This window comes from Globicephala melas, chromosome 6, assembly GCF_963455315.2.
Source record: "Globicephala melas chromosome 6, mGloMel1.2, whole genome shotgun sequence".
Taxonomy (NCBI): Eukaryota; Metazoa; Chordata; class Mammalia; order Artiodactyla; family Delphinidae; genus Globicephala; species Globicephala melas.
This window is the reverse complement of record NC_083319.1, coordinates 23,253,500-23,270,143: the sequence shown is the minus strand read 5'-3', so window position 1 is coordinate 23,270,143 and position 16,644 is coordinate 23,253,500. Positions and strand designations below refer to the sequence as shown.

Below are 16,644 nucleotides of genomic sequence, written 5' to 3'. Positions count from 1 at the left end.
AAATTACCTTTAGGTTCCCTAAAAGAAAACTGCAAAAACCACCTTACGGTGAATGGATGGTTTACCCCCATCTTTTGTCTAAAAATAAGAAATGGTAACAGACTTCTCTAGGTTGCATTTAGACCTTGATTTCTATAAAAATAAACAATACATCCATTTTGGAGTAACTTTTTATAAATCAAAATAGTATCTCTTAAAACTATTTTATTCTAACGTCATAGCTGGGCTAAAATATTGCTATAAAGTGTTTCAAGTGCCTATATGCTAGTAGAAGGTAGAAAGCTATAGATTAAAAGGATTCATGACCTCTATCAAATTCTCTCCAATATTTACCACCAATAGATTTAGCAGCTTCTGTTATTCACCTATTAGTCTATTCATGTCCCTGCTTCTGAATAAGCTCCAATGGGCTGGCCCTGTAAACGATGAAAGCCATGGACACTTGTGAATCAGTCTCTTACCTCCAGAAAGCCATTCTCAACCTTTGGTGGTTCATTGCAAGATACAGGGTGGCATGTGGGTATGGGGCTACTCCACTGTCCCGTGGCTTCGCAGGCGCTCTTCTTCTCCCCTTTGATGTAGAAGCCCCTGTTGCAGCTATAAGCCACCACGGCTCCAAAACTGTAGTTTGATCCAATCGCATAGCCGTTCATGATGCGGGGCGGCTCTCCGCAGCGCACGGGGATGCACTGGATGGACATGGGGGAAGGGTTCCACTGCCCACCTCTCAGACATTCAATCTTTGCTGAGGTGTTCAGTACGAAACCCTCCGTGCATTTGAAGCTCACAACTGAGCCTGCGGCAAATTTTGCTTTGCTCACAGATTCCAAGATGCTGTAGGAAACAGCAGGGGGTTTTTCACAAAAATGAGCTATACAACGGGGCACGGCCTGACCTTCTGGGGGAACCCACTTGCCCTGGGCATTGCAGAGGAGCTGGGAGTTGTCTGCCAGGCTGTAACCATCTGAACAATAGTAGAATGCAATGTCTCCAAATAACCGATGGGCAGTCTCTGGAGAGGCATGTTCCACACTGGGGGGCTCATCACAGGAGACAGCCAGACACTGCTGGTCACTTCTGCTCCACTTGCCATTGGCCAGGCACTCAATGGTGTCAGGACCGGCAAGGGTGTAGCTATGAGATTAGGGAGAAAGGAACAGTAACTAAGCACATTATTTGAGAAAAGGTGTTTGCATCTTCTTATTCTGCTTTTATTTTTTAAATCTTTCCACCAATAACTTTACTTTTATCCTTTAAAACAATATTTACTATTTGAATTTGAGCTTATTGATCAAATGACCTTCATTTAAGATATACATCTTGTTATTAATATTAGGGCTTGTTCAGAAAGGGAAGTGGATTTTGCTATTTATACTACCAAATGTAAAATAGACAGCTAGTGGGAAGCAGCCGCATAGCACAGGGAGATCAGCTCGGTGCTTTGTGACCACCTAGAGGGGTGGGATAGGGAGGGTGGGAGGGAGACGCAAGAGGGAGGGGATATGGGGATATATGTATATGTATAGCTGATTCACTTTGTTATAAAGCAGAGACTAACACACCATTGTAAAGCAATTATAATCCAATAAAGATGTTAAAAAAAAACCTCTAAAAATTGTTACACATTTCTTTAAAAATAAAAATGAGGACTAAGCTACGGTCCTGTCTGACTCAATTCAAAGTTGGAACTTCATCTAGCTATAGATGATTTCCGTTGCTTAATTTGATCACTAGTCTTTGAAACAAAAGCTCTGATGAACCACAGGTAGCCTGCATATAACTCCTAGGTATCCACTTGCTTATAATCAATGAACTTTAAAGGAGGGATTATAATTTCAGTCTCCATTGTTTCCTAAACCCTTAACCATGTGGTTAGCATTAAAAGCTGTGTCTGCATATGGCTCTGCTATTCAACCAGCACGAATAAATTTTGCTTTGTTTATGCACAGGTATTTCCCCATATATGATGATAGATCGATGACTTACAAAAATCTTAATTATGCTCAAGTGCTCTCTCAATGAAGCAGAACAAAACATCAGGATACGCAGTATTAGAATAATTACATTTGAGTCATTCTGATTTTCATTCTCACTTTTGTACTGAAGAGAAAGAGCACAGGGAGTTTGAAAGGACTGTCTAACATCCGATCAGTCCGTCGTCTTAATAATGAAGCGTAAGGGGACTAAAATAATTTGGCACCAACTGAACCCTGTTTAGAAATATTAATTTCTTCATTTTGCAGATGAGTGAACGGTTGTTCAGACAGGCTAGGAAATCTGCTGAGAGTCACATGGGTGCAAGCAGCAGAGGTAGGATCGGAATTTGGTTTACTGGATTCCAACCCTTCTATCTTTCCCATGATGTTGCTCTATCTCTCTTCCTTTTTTTTTTTTTTTTTTAGGAGATGACTCTCCCTTTGTACGTATGTATGTATGTATTTATTTATTTTTAACATCTTTATTGGAGTATAATTGCTTTACAATGGTGTGTTAGTTTCTGCTATATGACAAAGTGAATCAGCTATATGTATACATATATCCCCATATCCACTCCCTCTTGCGTCTCCCTCCCACCCTCCCTATCCCACCCATCTAGGTGGTCACAAAGCACCGAGCTGATCTCCCTGTGCCATGCAACTGCTTCCCACTATCTATCTTACATTTGGTAGCGTATACATGTCAATGCTACTCTCACTTCGTCCAAGCTTACTCTTCCCCCTCCCTGTGTCCTCAAGTCCATTCTCTACGTCTGCATCTTTATTCCTGTCCTGCCCCTAGGTTCATCAGAACCATTTTTTTTTTTAGATTCCATATATATGTGTTAGCATACGGTATTTGTTTTTCTCTTTCTGAGTTACTTCACTCTGTATGACAGACTCTAGGTCCATCCACCTCATTACAAATAACTCAATTTTGTTTCTTTTTGTGGCTAAGTAATATTCCATTGTATATATGTGCCACATCTCCTTTATCCATTCATCTATCGATGGACACTTAAGCTGCTTCCATGTTCTGGCTATTGTAAATAGTGCTGCAATGTCCTCTCTCTTTTTAAAAGGAGGTCGGTTAGATTGCAATCGGTGGATGTTCTGTGGAAACTGTATGGCAGTGTCATTAGTACAACTTATCTGACCTGCCCTTCAGCAAAGATTCTTAAGTCATTAACTAGCAAAAATTTCTACTGAGGTCCCTTTTCGTTTTATAAGGAATCGGCTCTTACAGAGAGATTAGAATTCCTTCACCCACTCTGGCAAGATTTAGGAAATCTATAGGAAACAGAAAGATCAAGGAAAAAATGATAGAGCATCATCAGAGATATGTGTTCCTACCCTATCTACAGTCATATATCGTGCTATGGATAGAAGTGGTCTCAAAGCGAATACTCATAGCCTCCCCCAATAGCTAAGCACAGTCTCCAGTTAGGGTCTGCTGCAGTTCATTGTTGTGGAAAAGCTCAGTTCTTTGTATAAGAATATATAATAAATTTTTGGATGGCTTCTGTCTTAAAGGATCCAGGAAGATATACAAAGACAGTATGTTACAAGCATAATTTTATTATTAAAAATAATAATGTATTATTAAAAATACATTGCCCTAGGTCTGAGTGCCTAGACTCTGCTATTCCTGTGTAGAATGTGCTCCATTTATAGAGGCTCTTTTTTTTGGGTCCCCTTCAATTTATTTTATCAATGTTTTGTAGTTTCAGTGTACAGATTTTTCACATCCTTGGTTTAATCTTTTTTTTATACAGCAGGTTTTTATGAGTTATCTATTTTATACATATTAGTGTATATATGTCAATCCCAGTCCCCAATTCATCCCCCCCGCCGCCAGCTTTCTCCCCTTGGTGTCCATACGTTTGTTCTCTACATCTGTGTCTCTATTTCTGCCTTGCAAACCGGTTCATCCGTACCATTTTTCTAGATTGCACATATATGCGTTAATATACGATATTTGTTTTTCCCTTTCTGACTTACTTCACTCTGTATGACAGATTCTAGGTCCACCCACCTCACTGCAAATAACTCAGTTTTGTTCCTTTTTATGGCCGAGTAATATTCCATTGCATATATGTACCACATCTTCTTTATCCATTCGTCTGTCGATGGGCATTTAGGATGCTTCCTATAGAGGCTCTTGATGTTTTATATTTTCATAGCACAGTTTACATCCTTTGCACACTTTGAACCATGCATCATTATTTTCATGGGGTCCTTTGATGTTGCTACTGTATTTCATTGGCTGAAGTTTATAGACATCACCTGAGACATCCCTGATTTATTAGGATCCATTGTGCCATCTATAGAGTGCTTCCTTTAGGTAATGGGACTGACTGCTTTGAGGCAGAAGCCTCTGCCTCCAGAACCTTCCTTATTCCTCAAAGCCTCTTGAGGACCCAGGAACAGAGTTTTGTAATCTGGCAGCACTTCGTTAGGCCTCTGACCCCTGATCTGCTGGACAATCTCCACCAATGACTCTTCCCTAATGGAAAATCACAGCAAAAAGCTCTTCTGTAATATAATGGAAGATTACCACTAAATACATGTATTTTGATTAAATGAATTTAAAGACTGCATTTTCAATACTATCCATACTTTCCTAGAATTGACACCATCCCTTTCTCTGACTTAAGAACTTGACTTTTCTTTATGATTCTCAATCAACATTTAGTTCTTCATTAGGCAATTAGGCCATGCTGTGTGCAAGAATCCCTTCCCTAGTGTACTAAGGCAATGGCAGTGCATGTACTTTGTGTCCCAGATGAAATAGCTTCTGAGGGGAGTCGTGAAAGAAGCAGAAAAGGAAGAAAAGTAACAGGAGCAAAGAAATGGGAGTGTGACATAGCTGGGGGCTTGTGGGGACTTACAAGTAGTTAGGAATGGCCTATGAACATCTGGAAAGGGAAGCAGTGGTCACTAGGATCTTGTGTGTTTTTGACAGTTGTGATGGTTAATGCGTGAAGATGTGGCAGGCACAGATTAACTGGAAACGGTTTTTGACAGTTCCTTTGACAAGGATTCTCATAAGATTTTAGCAGAAGAAATGCTGCTAGAACAGAAAGATATTTAAGTGGTTTATTAACTGGATGACCCAAAGAGTATTATTGGTTAATAGAAGTAAGCTAGTTGGGCGTTTCGTATCTTCTAATGTCACAAAACTCTGTCCTTAGCCCATCAGTTTGTAAGCAACACATAACTGTAGGGTGAAGGATAAGGGTTTTAACAGGGCAGTTCAATGTTTCTAATCTTACTAGGTAATATTTAACAAAGATAAAATGGGAGGTCCTGTATATAGATAATAAAGAAAAACTGCACAAAGGGAAACCTGGCTTAGTGGCAGCCAATGTGAAAGACTTTAGTTTCCTTGAATGAGTCAATGGTGACATCCTTAAAAGGGTTACTGCATCTTTAGAAACTCATTTATCCGGAAAGAGAAGAAGAGAAATGAAATAAATTGTCATGTTCTAAGTACCACGTGTCAGTCCCTAGACTTGGTGTTTTTATCTCTCTTGCAGTTACATTCTAATTTGCACATTCAGCTCTGGGTATCACAATTCAAAAAGGGCTATAGACCTATTGGAATAGGCTCAGAGGACAGTGACTCTGAGAGTGAACAGACTTGGAATCATGTCCATTGATGAGAAAGAGAAAGGCAGATTTGAGGTTGAGCTGGCTGAAACGTCTGTCTAAACGTCTGTCTCCCTACACCTTCACTTCCAAAGCTGCAAGCTTGGCATCTTAACCAGAGTGTAGGATCATTTTTTAGTCATGGAAATGTTATGAAGGGGCTGGGATCCCTTACTGAAACCTCTCAATTAGCTCTAATGATCCATTTGTAGAACCTTGGGGCCAAGCTATGAATACTTGAATGGCTGGCATTTCAGAGGAGCAGAGGAATTTACACTGAGTGGCTTCAAAAATAAATAAATAAAGCCAGTGCTTTAGACTAGACAGCATATTCAGTGAAGATGGGGACAGAGGCTATCAAAAATAACTGTCTCCTGAAACATATATATCAGTTAGTCTTTTAAGATGCTAAAGAAGGATATATTCCCTGAATGGCAAAAAAAAAAGAGGAATTAATTTGTAGTTATTGCCTAGATAGAACTATAACTGGTCTCTGATCAAACAGCCACACCATTTCATTATGTTAGAAATCTAAATGAGTGTTAAGATTTCTGGAAGACATATTCCACCTGCTTATGTAAAAGAATCACTTAAAATGATAAAGTTTTGTACAGATGATAAGATACATCCTATATACGTTGGCTACTAAAACAGGAAAAAGTGGAATTGGTACAAATCTAAAACATTGAAATATTTAATTTTACTCTGTGTGACCTTTTGTATTCTCATTCAAGAGACATTGGGGACACCCTTGCAGTCTGTTATTAAAAATCAGGCCATATGGGGCTTCCCTGGTGGTGCAGTGGTTGGGAGTCTGCCTGCCGATGCAGGGGACACGGGTTCGTGCCCCGGTCCGGGAAGATCCCACATGCCGCGGAGCGGCTAGGCCCGTGAGCCATGGCCGCTGAGCCTGCGCGTCCGGAGCCTGTGCTCCGCAACGGGAGGGGCCACAACAGTGAGAGGCCCGCGTACCGCAAAAAAAAAAAAAAATCAGGCCATATGTATTATAAAACAAGTTGTTTTCCTCCATAATTCCAAGGAAAATTGTCCCATCGATATTACAGTGATGTCATAGAATGACACATTTTAGGATACACTGGCTGTAATACATTATCATACTTCTGGAATGATAACAAAAATCCTTTGGAAATGGGCAGAGTAATCTCCAGGTGCAATTTTCAGTGATTTGATTCATGGAGTGAACGCCTACTAAGAGGCATGGGCCTGGGAAGCTTTGTGAGAAGGCTCCCCAGTGGGTTATTAGCTCTTCTCTTCTGCGAAAAAGAACCTTAAAAGAGTCTTAAAAGAGCAGCATACTAGATATTTAAAGGGCTGCAATTTAATAAGAGAAATAGAAAGTATAAATCTGTATCAGTAATTAGTTCTGTTTTCAATTGAAAAAGATTACAAAAATGTTATCATAGTATATTCACTAATTGCATTTAACAGTCTATATTTGAAAAGACTCAAAAGGGAAACATTCTATCAGGAAGTTCGAATGTCAATGACCCTTCCTTCCTACTGAGTTTCTCACCAAGAGCGTATACATGAGGATGAAAAGGAAAATGGGAAACAAGTGAACATTTTATTAATTGAGGCAAAAAGCTGAAAACCAGTATAATGTTTTGAAAAAAGGTGAATTTGGAAGGCCAATTTCAGGGCAGGAGACAGAAATCAGACTTATTCCTTTTCTTCTCTGGCATTCATCTTACTACTCCGGTCTCCTAAAGTCTCTACTCTTCTATCCTAATCTTGAGAGGGTGTCTTCTTTTCTTAACCCAAGGAAAGGCCCATGCAAAGCACACCACCAATAAGAGAAGACAAAAATACTGAGACCAAAACAAGAATGTGTGTATGTATACCCAATAACCAGGAGTGGGTAGCTTAAATGGTGTGTAGGTCAGTGGTCTGTGTTAGGCAGCCCCAAGGGAGAAGAGGGAATTGAAAGGGCTAGGGAGGGAAATAGGCCCTAACATTCTTATCAGGCCAAAAGCATCTTAGGAAGTGGAAGGAGACAGCAGGATGCCAAAGCCATTACACAAAAGCCATGACATGAACACAGTGATTCCATCCTGGAATAGAACAGACATTAATGCATGTTGACCTATGCTAATCAATCCCTTGGTGGGGAGAGATAGAAAAGGAGTGAAGAGAGAGAGGACAAGCACTGACTTCTAGTTCTGGCTATAATATTGTCTGAACACCCTCCCTATATAACACTTGATGAAATACAACAGAAATTATTTTAAATGCATAGCTTAGCTGACCAGAAAGGAAATCTCCATGTGCCAGAAATGAAGAGGAAATTAAAAACAGAAAAGTAAGCCTGTGAATGAATGCTATGGCTGCCCCTGGATTGGACAGGAAAGGGGAAATAGAGAGTAATAGCTGAGTCTCTGGCAAGAATCTATGTCCTAGAAGGACATACACTGAAAGGATATTCACCAGAAAAATTCCACCTAGAGGCCTAGTGAGATGACAAGTGAGATCTCTGTATTTGCTGGGAATCTGGCTGGAAAAACAAAGTCCTGGCTAAGGTAGCAGAACCCAGGACTGCATGTCATGTGGACTTGAGGGTAGGGTTTATACCACTCATTTTGTATGGAAAGACTTTGAATTGATAAATAAATGTAAAATTAGGTTTTTGGATGGTGATACTCCTGGGGCACCTAGAAGAAAAAATAATCCTTATACTCAGACCATTAAAGAACTGTCACAGATCAAACAAGTCCCAAACACTATAAGGACAGAATCTGAAATTACAAAACACACATGCACGCTTTCCATCATGAATGGGTCAGTAGGCAGAACAAACAGCAAGATGAGGGCACCAATAAATTGAGATGATAGAAAAAGTGGTCTAAAATCTAAAACAAAAAATGAAATAAATATGTTCAAATAATTAAGGACAAAAACTCTTAAAATCCTATTTAAAAAGAAGAGACTGTAAAAAGAAATAGTTGAAAAATAAAGCGAAATTCTAAAAATAAAAATATAGAAAATAAAAATTCAAAAAAAGGGGACACATTTCAAAAGCAGATTACAGATAGTAGAAATGAAAATTAGTGAACTGGAAGATATATGTGAGGAAATTATCCAAATGCAACCCAAGTTTTTAAAGAGATGGAAAATGTGACAGGTTAATAAACATGTAAAGTAGAAATAAAAGCTCCAATATTTATCTAATAAAACTTACAGAAATAGAGAAAAGTGAAAGTTAAGAAGAATATTTAAAGTGAAAATAGCTTATTTTAAAATTGGTGAAAGATACAAATTCTCAGATGTAAGAAGTACAATGAGCCCTGAACAAGATGAATGGCAATTAGTACAACTTTAGTCATACCATAGAGAAACACCAAAACAACGAAGACAAATTAAAAAAATAAATAAAGGGAAGACACATTGCTTATAAAGGAACAACAATTCAACCAGTTTCTCAACCTCAGCACTACTGACATATTGGACCAGACAATTCTTTGTTGTGGGGGTCTGTCCTATGCATAGTAGGATGTTTTAGCAGCACCCCCAGACTCTGTTCCTATAGCACCTTCCCTCAACGGGGACAACCAAAACGTCTCCAGACATTGTCAAATGTTCCTGGAGGGCAATATTGCCCCTGGTTGAGGGCTACTAAATTAGACTGATGGAATCCTCAACAGGAACACTAGAAGTCATAGGGCAATGGAAATATCTTTCAAAAATGTTTATGGAAGCAAACTATTAATGTAGACTTGTATACCCAGCTAAACTATAATTCAAGAGCAAGGGTAAAATACTATTATTTTCAGACAAAGATTGTGTAACATACTGACTCTTGCCAAAAGAAAGATATAAAGGATGTACTTTAGGAAGCAGAAGCATTAAACCCAAAGGAAGGAGTGGGATGGAAAAAGCAATTCATAAAAATGAATGCTTTTTATGAAAGATTCATAAAAATGTTAGTAAATCTAAATAAGCATTGAGTATATCAAAAAAATGACTAATTTGGAAAGTAAAATAAGAGGGCAGTAAAATGTAGATAGTGATAAGACATTTAAGATGAGAGGGGTGACAGAAACAAATATTTTCTAAGATCTTTGAGTTGTTCAGCAGAAAGGCAAAGAAACTGAGTATGATCTCAGAGTAGGAAAAACTTCTTAAATTTGACACATACAAAAAACAAACTCTAAAGGAAACAATTGATAAATATTAAGGACTATCTAGTATAAAGTTAAAAATATGCATGCCTCATGACCCAACAACTCTCACTTTTGGTGTCTAGGCCAGAGGTATTCTTCCTTCTATGGACTGGGAGATGTGCAAGGATGTTTACTTCAGCACTGCTGTATCATCAAATAAAGTGGAAAGCAATTAACCCTCTACCAGCAAGGAAATGGGTAACTTAGAGATTGCTCATTCTGACAAGGAAGCACTATAGAGCAGTTAAAATGAATTCTGTTGATTTACCTTTATCAACAAAGGCAAAAAACACGACGTTAAACGAAAATCAAGCTTCAAAAGGATACTCAGAGTATGAACAACGTACATGAAAATTAAAACATTTAAATCAACAGCATATTTGTTTATGAGTACATATGTAACACAGAAAAAAATGCACATTTACTTTGAGAGGAGTGAGAAAGTGATGAGAATGGCTTCTAGTTATTTTTGTAATATTGTATTTCTTTTATAAAGAGAGATCTACAATAACTATGGCAAAAATTTAACATGTACTTTTATCTCAGCAGTGGATACACAGGTAATTTTAAATAGAGATTAATTTGGTTTTGTGCTCTTTTGTATATTTAAATGTTTCATTAGGTATTTGTCCAGAAAAAAGGAATAAGACAGAGCTCTCCGGTCTGGCCACCCTCCTAACACTCTAAGAGTAAGTGTATGTAAAGGGGCAAAGTGTTCTTCCTCTCACCAAAATTGTTACTTTCAGAAAAATGAAACTATCTTCTAATAGCTATTGATATTTTTCTTTTAGGAAAAAAACATGAGTGGTAGTGATTTGTGACCATGTGTACTTTCCATTAATTTGATTAACTACTTAAGATAGTTTCCCCTATATTATTAAAATGTCATCACTTTACATAACAATAATGATGACACAGAAAATATTAATAAAGCCATATTTATATAGTACCTTCACGCACATGTAAAGCACTTTTATAAAAATGGCCTCATACCCTTTAACAGCTATATGACTGAGATGACAGATTTGGTTTCCATCTTTTCAATGAGAAGAAAGCTCCCAGAGTGTCTATTTGCTTAGAGCAGAAGGGATCTGTATGATAACGTGGCCCAACGCCTTTATGTTTTAACTATAAAGTGGGAATAATATATCTTCTTCAAAATCCCTCTCTTTGTTGAAGGGAGCACATGAGATAATTCACAGGAGTGTCCTTTGAAGAATGTAAAACCCTCTACGAATGCAGGGATTTGTTGTGATTTTCATTATTGTCTTTATTGCTTCTTTTAACAAACCTTTTTTGTATGATACGTAGACTTAGCATTAGGCAGATATAGAACTCTTCTTATGATATAAGTGAATGATTTATAGCGAAAAAAAGAAAAATGGGGATTTTTATAAGAGCATGATCTTTAAAAGTATATGCAAAGACAAAATTCTAGTAGGAGATATAGTAAAGTATCATTTATCTTCGGGCAATTTAAAAAAATATGTTTATTTTCTAGTTTTATATGGTGATAATACATTACTTCTTAATCAGAAAAAAACCCAGAAGTTATCAATATGTAGCTATTATTTGGAACATTTATATCGATAAGGTTTCACAAACATTTAAATGACTAATCTTAAATAGTACTATGTAGTTCGCTAGGAAGCAATTTTTAAATGAGTCAATCCACAGGGGAGAGATGGGGCCATCAAAAGCTAATTCCCACAAATTGATACAACATTGTAAAGCAACTATACTTCAACAAAATAAATTTTAAAAAGCCAATTCTTACACTGACATTTTAATATTCAAGATTTCTTTTCTCACTTAAGAAGGTGTTAAGATCCGGGATTTCTGTCAGTTATTTACGTGAGTATTTGACTCTCAAGAGCTTTTTGCAAGAAAATATGGTTGCCACCTGCTGGTGGCCTGTATTAGTGGAACGGTCTTCTATCTAGGTGAAAACAACTTCAACTTTCACGTTACTTTCATGAAACTGTGTCCTCTCTTCTGTCCTAACATCATAGTAGTGGCACAGCTTGTTGAGTTATTATTTTCTGCCTAGTCCAAGCAGTATATCATTTTACTGCTCACAATATCCATAAGGAGTATCAACCTTTAATGACTCATAGAAGCAGAGAGAGGTTATACCATTTTCCCCGGGCTGCACAGTGAGTGAAAGATAGAGCTGAGACACAAATGCAGAAAATGGCAGCCCCTCTGCTGTCACTCGTTCCAACTGCATGAAAAGCATCTGTGGTAAATCTGGACTGTGAAAGTTATAAACTATTACTGGTGAAAACATTTATTGAGGAAGCACGGAAAAAAATGAGCAATGAAATGCCAGTCAGATGATCTGGGATTTAATCACCCCTCAATTCTTTACTGCCTGCCTAAGACCCTAAGCAGATCACCATCCCAGAGGGAGCCTCTCCTTTCTCTGTGTCTTACACGGTTTTTGTGAGGATAAAATGAGACGAGTATGAAAGCACTTTGTAATCTGTTCCTGTTTTTTTACATTTTATCTCTGAATTAAATGAGATCATTAAAAATTTTAAAATCTGAACTTTTTAATATTTTTTTCATGCAGATGTGGCATCTTTATGTTGTGACCTACGTCTTGCGTTTGATTTGGCAGAGGATAAATACACAAATGCCTATTTAAATATGCTTTTTCCATCTTTAATTAAAGTATAGAGATATTTTCCACTGCATTGCCCAATGTCCGTTATTCAAGGCCTAATTTGATAAATTACTCTAATTCCAGGAAAACATTGTTCCCACAGGGGAATATGCTCCCTTTCTGTTGTAAGAAAAGAACATAAAGCTCTCTTTGGCTTTGGCCGCCAGGAAATTTAATTTAGTATTCAATGGAGCCCATCTGCGGTTGGGCCCATCCTCTCCCAAAATTCCTTTCCTTCATCGGGTTTACTCACCCTTCTTTGCAAGTGTAAGTGACAGTGTTCCCGAAAGTGAAGTTACTCCCGGTGGTGACAGCATCTTTGATGGCCGGTGGCTCTCCACAGGAGACGAGATGGCAGGTAGGTGGCGCTCTATCCCAGCTGCCTGAGGCCGAGCATTCGATGACCAAAGGGCCCTGCAAGCTACAGGAAAGAATGGTGCCACCTCTTTTGTTGGCTATTTACTTACTGCTCTGGAGGTGAACGAGGAAGAACTTAGGAGAGAATAGGGGACACCTGAGGAATTTTAATACATAAAAATAAAGTTTCTTCCCATTTTATTGCTTTATATAAAAACAAGGGAAATCTGGGACTTCCCTGGCAGTCCAGTGGTTAAGATCCTGTGCTTCCACTGCAGGGGGCACAGGTTCAATCCCTGGTTGGGGAACTAAGATCCCACATGGCGTGTGGCAATCAATGTCAATCAATTACTTTTTTTTTTTTAAATGGAAATCTCAGCTGGCTATAGATTCATTTAAAACTATGAGTAGGCTAGAACAACATAACTGGGGTGCAAAATAAAATGGTTCAATGTGCTCATTGGTGGTGCTGTGATTAGCAGATTACTTGGATGAGAAAGGGTAACATGCTGGTTAGGATCCAACGATAAGGAAGACAGACACCCAGGAAGTCAGGGTAACTGAGGTCAGAGGGAACTGCCCTTGCCATTAGCCTGGGCATCTGAACAGTGTTGCTCATCACTCTGACCTCTGGTCTTCCTTTGAATTTAAAAACCTCGCAGGCCTACGGCATGCCTTATCCACCTTCACTTGCCAATCAGCTTTTGATTGTACAACTCACTCCATTTTCTGTTCATTTGATCTGTTTCATGTCAGATCCTGTTGGCCTCGTTTTTGATCACAGCCCGACTCTCTATTGTCCCTTCTTTTTGTTTTGATTTGTTTTTATTTATTTTATTTTTGGCTGTGTTGGGTCTTTGTTGCTGTGTGTGGGCTTTCTCTAGCTGCGGCGAGCGGGGGCTACTCTACGTTGCGGTGTGTGGGCTTCTCATTGCGGTGGCTTCTCTTGTTGCAGAGCACGGGCTCTAGGTGCGTGGGCTTCTGTAGTTGTGGCTCGCAGGCTCAGTAGTTGTGGCGCACAGGCTTAGTTGCCCTGCACCATGTGGGATCTTCCCGGACTAGGGCTTGAACCTGTGTCCCCTGCACTGGTAGGTGGATTCTTCATCACTGCGCCACCAGGGAAGCCCCCCCCCCCTTTTTTAAGATTTTTTTGATGTGGACCATTTTTTAAATCTTTATTGAATTTGTTACAATATTAACAAATTCCTTAGTTCCTTGACCAGGGATTGAACCCGCACCCGCGGCATTGGAAGGTGAAGTCTTAACTACAGGACCACCAGAGATATTGTCCCTTCTTTTTGAACACACACACACACCCCATTAATCAAATTAACCTCTTAACAGTATTAAAGACCCTGGTCCTTATCTTGACATGATTTTTACGACATCCTATGCAATATTTCGTTTGCCAAAATATCCATCACTAAAGCATTTTATTAGGTGTTGTGTTACGCTTCATAAACATTTTTTGCTTTCCTGTTTAATGTCTGAATGTTTATAACATTGAATTAGAGGTCCCAGAGACAAAATTAGATGGAATATTTCCCTGGGCATTTACTATAGGCTGAGCCTCAAGAAGTACACACATTTGAGAATATCTTACATTTAAAAACTTGTATTTCAAGCTGGCCAGTCACACGCAAGTGAAACCCACTGAGTAAATAATGAGGAACAGGGCATTGTAGGAAGCTTGGCTGGTGTCTAGGACTGTACCTGTATCCATTGTCACATGAATACGATGCAGTAGAAAGATAGGTAAGCCCACTCAAGATATATTTCCCATTATTTATGTCTTCGGGGCTGGAGCACTTGACCAGTTCACACAAGGGAGGAGAATGACTCCAAGAACTGCTAGCAAGACAGGATGATTCTTTTTCACCCTCCAGAGTATATCCTTTATTACACCTGATGAAGATAAAAGAAAATGACAGAACAGAATGCCTTATTTTGCATAAGTTTATCTGTGCCAAAACTTCCAAAAAGATCAAGAATTTACACATATTGTTAGAGCACTTTTTCTTCCTACTGAAATAATGCTTTGAAAAAATTTTTTCAAGGTTGAATACTCTGCATCTTGCTCTCAGGGATCCTGCTGGGTGATAAACAGAAGGACGGATTTAGGGTTTGGCTTGTCTCCAGTTTGTGTCATGGATTAGAAGTTGCAAACAGAAAATTTTTTTTTAGAATTTATTTTATTGTAGTTGATTTACAATGTTGTGTCCATTTCTGCTGTACAGCACAGTGATTTAGTTATACATATGTATATACATACACTTTTTCATATTCTTTTCCATCATGGTTTTATCATAGGATATTGAATATAGATCTCTGTGCTATACAGTAGGACCTTGTTGTTTATCCATTCTCTATATAATAGTTTGCATCTACTATCCCAAACTCCCAATCCATCCCTCCCCCACCTGCCTTCCCCTTGGCAACCACAAGTCTGTTTTCTGTGTCTGTGAGTCTGTTTCTGACAAACAGAAAATTCTCGGTTTGAGAGTGGTGCTGTCTAGAATGAGTCCCTAGGATGCCATGGAAGAAGACCCTGCAAGTTAATGAATATTTTTGGCTATAAGCTGGAGCTCCGGATCCAAACCCAAACATGTCATTCAATTAATTCCATATTAATTTGAAAACATCCTCTGGGATTACTCTTTGTCTTTTCTTCCAGTATTCTATCACTACCAGCATGTCATCAACGAACTCTACAAGGTAGTGTTAATCTTAGACACTCACCTATATATTACTTTACTGCCGTAGGTAAATGCTGATCCGTCAATGCCACCATTCTCTGGGATAGCTGGTGCACCGCAGGAAACGGCTTAAGGGAGGAAAACCAAAAGGCATTGCTTTTCTTAGCCACTGTGTGTAAAAATCTCTAAAAGCTCAAGGGCAGCTCTAGGTTTTTGCTCACGTTTAAAGAAAAGCCCAATACTGGGCTTTAAATACAAAGAATACTGCGACAACATAACACTTGGCATTTCTCCACCTTGACTTTCTAGAGTGGCCAAACGCCATAAACATGGGGGAATTTACTCAACATACGTTCACAATATGGTATTAGATGACTCCATTCTCCAGACTCCAAACACGTTATCTTGGCCACTCCCATCAGCTGGTGCCCTTCATCACACGAAAATGTAACTTCAGAACCCACAGTATAAATCTCCCCGGAAGAGCGGCCATTTTCTGGATTTCCTGGAGCCTTGCATTTTATAGGTTCTTGAAAGAGAGAAACGGTTTTTGTGGGTCAATAGGTGGCTTTCACACAACCATGCAAGGTCTCATAGCAAAAGAATTCCACTACAGTTAAGGTACCAGTTAAATCCTGAGGAGAAAAAAAAGCTTTTGAAGGGAAACGCATGAAGTCCAGGGACACACTAGCTGATCAGACCAGAACATACATTTAATAGGCATTTTAAAAACGGTATTTTGAAACAGCAATGTATAAGAAAAAGAAACGAAATTTATCAGCCCCAAAAGGAAGCTGTTTATCGAGGAAGTAGTGGTGGTGCCTGGGCATGGCTCATAAGGGCTTCAGCTCTTCTTCCTTCTCCCAACGTCATACCCACTTTTTAAGAGCAATGGACCTTCTCTCAAGCTGATGTGAAGGCTGTCCCAAAGCACATTTAGGAGAAGTTCCCAGCCGCCCCTTCCAAACAGCCTACAGATCCTAAGCCTCCTATGTGTAGATCTGGGGTGAGTCACTACTTCTAGGAAAGGAAAAAAGTTAAAGGGAGATTTAGGGCTGAACAATAGGAGTGAATAAATACTTAAATTCTCAAAAAGGGAAGATATACTGATTTAATCT

The 16,644-nt window shown here is 38.8% G+C and overlaps 1 protein-coding gene across 2 annotated transcripts in view; it reads right to left on the bottom strand.

Moving 5' to 3' along the window:
• SVEP1 (sushi, von Willebrand factor type A, EGF and pentraxin domain containing 1) overlaps window positions 1–16,644 on the bottom strand; it is a 185,675-nt gene that overhangs the window by 38,821 nt on the left and 130,210 nt on the right. For both annotated transcript variants that reach the window (XM_060300636.1, XM_030859035.2), the window contains exons 33-37: window positions 15,879–16,055; window positions 15,570–15,654; window positions 14,544–14,735; window positions 12,727–12,894; window positions 462–1,134 (exon numbers count right to left, since the gene is read on the bottom strand). In XM_060300636.1, the coding sequence (XP_060156619.1) occupies window positions 462–1,134; window positions 12,727–12,894; window positions 14,544–14,735; window positions 15,570–15,654; window positions 15,879–16,055 (1,295 nt within the window). The remainder of the gene's footprint in view (window positions 1–461; window positions 1,135–12,726; window positions 12,895–14,543; window positions 14,736–15,569; window positions 15,655–15,878; window positions 16,056–16,644) is intronic.